This window comes from Lycorma delicatula, chromosome 5 (genome assembly GCF_047948215.1).
Source record: "Lycorma delicatula isolate Av1 chromosome 5, ASM4794821v1, whole genome shotgun sequence".
NCBI lineage: Eukaryota > Metazoa > Arthropoda > Insecta > Hemiptera > Fulgoridae > Lycorma > Lycorma delicatula.
The window spans coordinates 131,503,066-131,509,065 of NC_134459.1; the positions used below are offsets into that span (position 1 = coordinate 131,503,066).

General features: G+C 30.1%; 1 protein-coding gene across 1 annotated transcript in view; it reads left to right on the top strand.

Moving 5' to 3' along the window:
- The window catches only part of LOC142324536 (neural cell adhesion molecule 2-like), a 1,211,812-nt gene that overhangs the window by 1,141,672 nt on the left and 64,140 nt on the right, over positions 1-6,000 (top strand). The window contains exon 11 of the mRNA XM_075365375.1: positions 150-452. Coding sequence (XP_075221490.1) covers positions 150-452 — 303 coding nt within the window. The remainder of the gene's footprint in view (positions 1-149; positions 453-6,000) is intronic.

Here is a 6,000-nt window from a genome sequence, read left to right on the forward strand (position 1 = left end):
AATTAGATTCAGAATTAATGTTCGATGATCAGTTAAAAAGTTTAATTATAAGTTAATATAGGTAAAATATGCATATTTATTTTTAATAAATAAAACTAACATAATTTTTATGGTTTTCTTACAACGTTTTTCTATTTTGTTGAGTTCAGGGAAGCCAGACAGCCTGACCAACTGCTCTATAGTTAACCAAACACAAGACACACTGGAAGTGGAATGTGAAGAAGGATTTGATGGAGGTTTACCACAAGAATTCGTTATTGAAATGTACGATGCCGATAGTTACCAACTAGTTCATAACTCCACATCACCGTGGCCATATTTTCTTATCGATCCAACGCCTGCATCTCACGCACGTCGTCTTGATTTGCATCTGTACGCTATCAATAAGAAAGGTCGAAGTCAAGTCACCGTACTTCATGCATATACTCTTAATTCTCCAGAGAAACGAACAGGTAATTTTAATTATTTATTATTAATAATATATATTTGTTTTATTGTAGAGAAAGCTTTTCATTAACTTATGCTATTCGAACAACTGATGGAAAAGGTTGAGTTTTATACTATATTATCTAATCCTTCGCTATTTTAATGAATTGGAATTCTTTTGAAGAAATTCGTCGTAATTTTAGTAGACTTAGAAACCGTAGCTATCCTGTTTTCGCCTACGAGTACAATATTACCAATTGTCCCTTCTTCCTTTTTACTTATATTTCGTTAATTATATAGAATATATCTTGAAATATATTTAATAATAGAGTGATATTAATATTCAATTCTCAATGTTTATTTTCAATGTGGTAGCCGAAGAAAAAAAACAATTACTCTAATACTTCGGCTTCCAGTAATGGTAGGAAATTTTTTTCGCTGAATTATGTGTGTTTAACAACATTTTTAAAGTACGCATGTAATTTAATAATTTTAATTAACAAAGAGATAATAAATGAGCTATAAATAATAATCTCTATTCGTTAAAGATGGAAAACCCCTTTCATTTTAAATGTCCTTATCCTTAAGAATATTATATGAATCCTGTTGTTACTGTTCTTTTAAATTTAAAACACATATTCAACATAGAAAAATACTGTTCTTAGTTTTTAGAATCCGAATCACTATATTAAAACTGATAATCGGAATTCATTTAAATAATGTTAATACTTTATTTTTTTAAATATTTTATTATTAAACTAGCTGCAAAGGCGTGCCGTAGGAACGCAGCTAAGGCGGGCGGCGTCTCGGAATTGGGTTATTAGGTGTCCAAAATTTATTACCTCTTGTGTAAAAAGATACCTTTTTTTTTTGAATGATGGAAATTGATGTAACGAAATTTAACTCTAGAAATTGATAATACCGAATCGGGATTTTCCGCTAGTGATCGGTACATTCCGGTGCCTACGTTTTATTTTAGTTCATTATTTTATGAAGAAAAACAATCACATAAATAAAAAAAAGTATTTTTAATATATAATAATATAACAAGTATACACTTTTTTAACCTCTGGGACCACCGTTAGAAATTGCTTCAGAGGATGAGATAAATGATTTGTAGTGTGTGTGAAAATACCATGTGCGATTGAGATTCGAACTCGAAACCTCCGGATGAAAGGCTGTGTTGCTGACAATCTGACCACCACGAGACATGTAGTAACGAATCGGGACTTTCCGCTTCTGATCGGTACATTCCGGTGCTAAGCTAAGGGGGACGGACACACATGCAGCCAGACACATACAAATTCCCTTTAGAAGGATAGGATTATTAATAACATTAATTTTTAACAAATAATTAATTAATATTATTAATTAGTTTTTTTTAAATTATCTTTTCAAATATGTTTACACACTAATTTTCTAAATTATTTCTTAACAAAGTATGAAATGTAGCATCGACCCTCAGGATAACGGGTAAAAACCGGATACTTTTTATACATTAATTGCTATAATACATTTTCTTGGCATAAAATTTAATTTTTAAAAGATGGGTAAGAACTGAGTACTTTTACTTTCATTTGGCAGTGAACCTACTAACAATGGGGATGATAGAAGCTTGAACCGTCTGCTCGTTATAGACCTAAGTTTTCCTAAAGTGTCTGATATTGTCTATGGTAACACCGGATGGCAGTATTCGAACCTTAATTTCAAATTTGTTACAAATACGTTTCTTTTTTTTCTTTTACATCTACCTATTGTATTTTATTTTGCTTTATATTAATTGTTCTAGTGGTGTTAAATGTAATTCATAATTATTAATTTTATATTCTTGACGTAACATTGACGTAACATGATGGACGAAGCAGGAGCGATATAAAATGCCGAATAGCACAAGCTAAACGAGCCTTCAGTAAGAAATATAATTTGTTTACATCAAAAATTAATTTAAATGTCAGGAAAAGTTTTTTGAAAGTGTATGTTTGGAATGTCGCTTTATATGGAAGTGAAACTTGGACAATCCGAGTATCTGAGAAGAAAAGATTAGAAGCTTTTGAAATGTGGTGCTATAGGAAAATGTTAAAAATCAGATGGGTGGATAAAGTGACAAATGAAGAGGTATTGCGGCAAACAGATGAAGAAAGAAGCATTTGGAAAAATATAGTTAAAAGAAGAGACAGACTTATAGGCCACATACTAAGGCATCCTGGAATAGTCGCTTTAATATTGGAAGGACAAGTAGAAGGGGAAAATTGTGTAGGCAGTTCACGTTTGGAATATGTAAAACAAATTGTTAGGGATGTAGGATGTAGAGGGTATACTGAAATGAAACGACTGGCACTAGATAGGGAATCTTGGAGAGCTGCATCAAACCAGTCAAATGACTGAAGGCAAAAAAAAAAGACGTAACATTTTTTAATATAGTAGTTTGTAGTTTAGAGGAGTTCTGCTAAGAACTCCTTGTCATGTGATTTGGGATATGATCCAATTTACTAAAGGTTAATATAAATGTAATCGATTGTAAATAAACTTTGAATCAATAAAAGAAAAAGAAGAGAAGTCCTTCATAAAATACAATACCTTTTGAAAAAATTTCTTTTTCTTTCTTGAAGATTAAAGGTAAAATTTTCTTTTATTGTATAAATAATTAAACTATAAATAATTTAACTTAATTTAACTTATTCAGAAATTACCTTTAAATTTCAATCACTTAACTTGTTTTAATTAGTTTCGACGAAATAAATAAGAACATCTTATTAATGAGTATTTTAGGTCTGCACAAAGTTATCATTTTATTTCCGTGTACGAAGGAAAGGAAATATTTTGATCGCGAAAAATTTTGGTTTACAGATTTCAACGGAAATATCAATTTTGACCATCCCTGAATATATTTTGACTAGTTTCGGCGTGATGTCTGTACGTACGTACGTACGTACGTATGTATCTCGTGTAACTTAAAAACGATTTGCTGTAGATTTTTAAAATTTTGGATTTAGGACAGTTGTAACATCTAGTAGTGCACCTCCCCTTTTGATTGCAATCGACTGACCAAAAGTGTCCAAACAAATATGGATTTTGGACTTTTTCTTAACTACAGTTAAGTCCTCATTGAGATCTTTTCAACGATATATCATATGTGGTACTTATTATCATTGGTTCCTGAGTTATAGGCAAATCAATTTTAATTAATGAAATTTGGATCTTACAAGGAACATCTTGTAAAAAAATATTTACAGTAAATAATAATTCAATAATTACAATAAAAAAAAATAAAAAAATAACAGAAGTTATTAATGAAATAAAATTGTATGTACGTTTCAAAAAATGTGTATATGTAATTTAATGAGACGTTCGAGGTAGTCATGTTGTGTCCACATCAGAATTTTTTCTGAAATGATTTAGCAAAAAAAAGAAAAAAAAAATTGTTACTTTCCAAGGTTATTTTTCTAATGGCTTATCTATTTAAAATATTAAAGAAAAAAGTTGTAATTATTTTATTTGGATAATCTACCTCTTTTAGTTAAAAGTTAGTGAAACGTTAAGCAATTATAAATAAATTTTATTTCTTTTATATATATATAAATGTTTTCTTATAAAATAAAATATATTTTGTGATCGTAATAACCTATAATACAATGATATTTTAAAGCAGTTACGTCCGATAATTTCCTTTTCTTCCATAAATAGCATTTTGATGACAAGTAACTGATAGGCTAGCTCGATCACATTTTCAATTTAATTCTTTGAAACCTTACTTCTATTATTCCATCTGTTATGGCCTTTAATAAAATAGTATTACAATAATACTTAATAGCCGTTCATTCAGTTATCGTATACTTTTCTTTATTTTTTGTGCTTTCTCTTATTCTCATTGAAACATTATCGCATTTCTCCTCCTTTCTGACAATTTTCTTTTCATTTAACTTGCAATATATTAAAGAAACGTAAAATTTATTCAATTTTTTCGGTAATATCAATTATTACATTAAAAATTCATTTTACAGGTGTTGACTCATCCCCCGTACAATTAGCAATATTTATATACCTTTTATAAAAGGTATAACAGAAAAAACTGTTTTAGGTAAAAAAAATGCACTTTTATGGCTAGTGGGTTATAAGTTTATGGGTTATGGTTAGTTGGTTAGGTTTTGTAATGTTAATTACCTTAATCAAGTTTTTAGGAAATAAAGGTTTTTTTTTTATTTTAAAATTAATTTTAAAAGAATACGAACGTTTACGTAACAAAATCTTCAATCTCTCTTAATAAATTTAAAGCCAATTTAAAAATTTTCGAAATATTATGCAAAATAATCAGTTATTTTGGTTAACTTGTTAGCAACATTTTAGCATAATTTTTTTTTTGAAAGAAAATGCACAGAATTAAAGTTTTATTGTTGGGTAAATTTTCGAAATAACTATACACATACATACGAGTAAGTTATATACATATAGACTCGTTAAGTCTACAGCTGCTTCTCCCCTTGATTACCGGAAAATTTATAATTTTCGTTTAGACTTCATTTATTAAATTCTTGGTTTCTACTGCCTAGATGATAGTTTACCCAATTCTGAAATTTCTAAATCTCCATTTGATTTTCTAATTTTTCCTCATTTACCTGTTTTAATCCTCCAGCTTATTTATAAATTTAACTTTCAATTTTACTTAATTATACGGAGTCATCGAAAAAGGTTGTAGCAAAAAGAAATCATATCTCCGTATGTAATTGAGATAAAAATATTAATTGGAACTGCAAAATAATTGAGATATCAATTTTTTTTAGACATTATCGGCCGTGACCTTGATCCGAAGCGCACAATGGCACAACGCACAACGCCTCTACGCCACTGTCAGTCAGTGCATTGGTGACAGTTTAGCAGAAAGCGCATTGCGTTTTGTGGTTAGCGGAGTATAAATAGTTATAACTGTTTAGCGGACTTTCTGGCTTGTTTACGGCAATGATCTCTCTCGTGCAAACAACATTAGACGGCAGTAAGAGCAGTTTAAGGAATCTGGCAAAATGGAAGTGAAAAAGTCCCCTGACGGCCCAAAACTGTACGTTTTCCCGCCAAGTTGATCAAATCGAACAAGAAAGAAATGTTGCTGAAAACTTTTAACAGGATGGTGCGCTCCCACACTTTAGCCAAGGCGTTCGACGCGTTCTTAATGAAAGATTCCTTATCATTGGATTGGTAGGGCTCAAATTTGACAACCTTAAACATTTTTCTATGAGGATACGTTAAAAACATTGTCTAAAGTGAAAAAAATTAGGGGTGTACAACAATTAAGACAATGGATCACCTCTGCTATTGCTACAGTTACGCCTGCAAAGATCCAGCGGACCTGGACAGAAGTCGATTATTAGCTTGATATTTGCAGAACGAACAACGGTACTTATATTGAAACATTCTATGGTATGTAAACGAACTTTTTGTGTTCGTGAATTTAAAAAAAGTACTCATTTGATTATCTCTAGAAGTTTCTGAGATACGATTTTTTTAAATTGCTATTACTTTTTTCAATGACCCTTTACACTCTTTAAAAAATGAAAAAAATTAAATTTCAGGTTCCAGATTTGA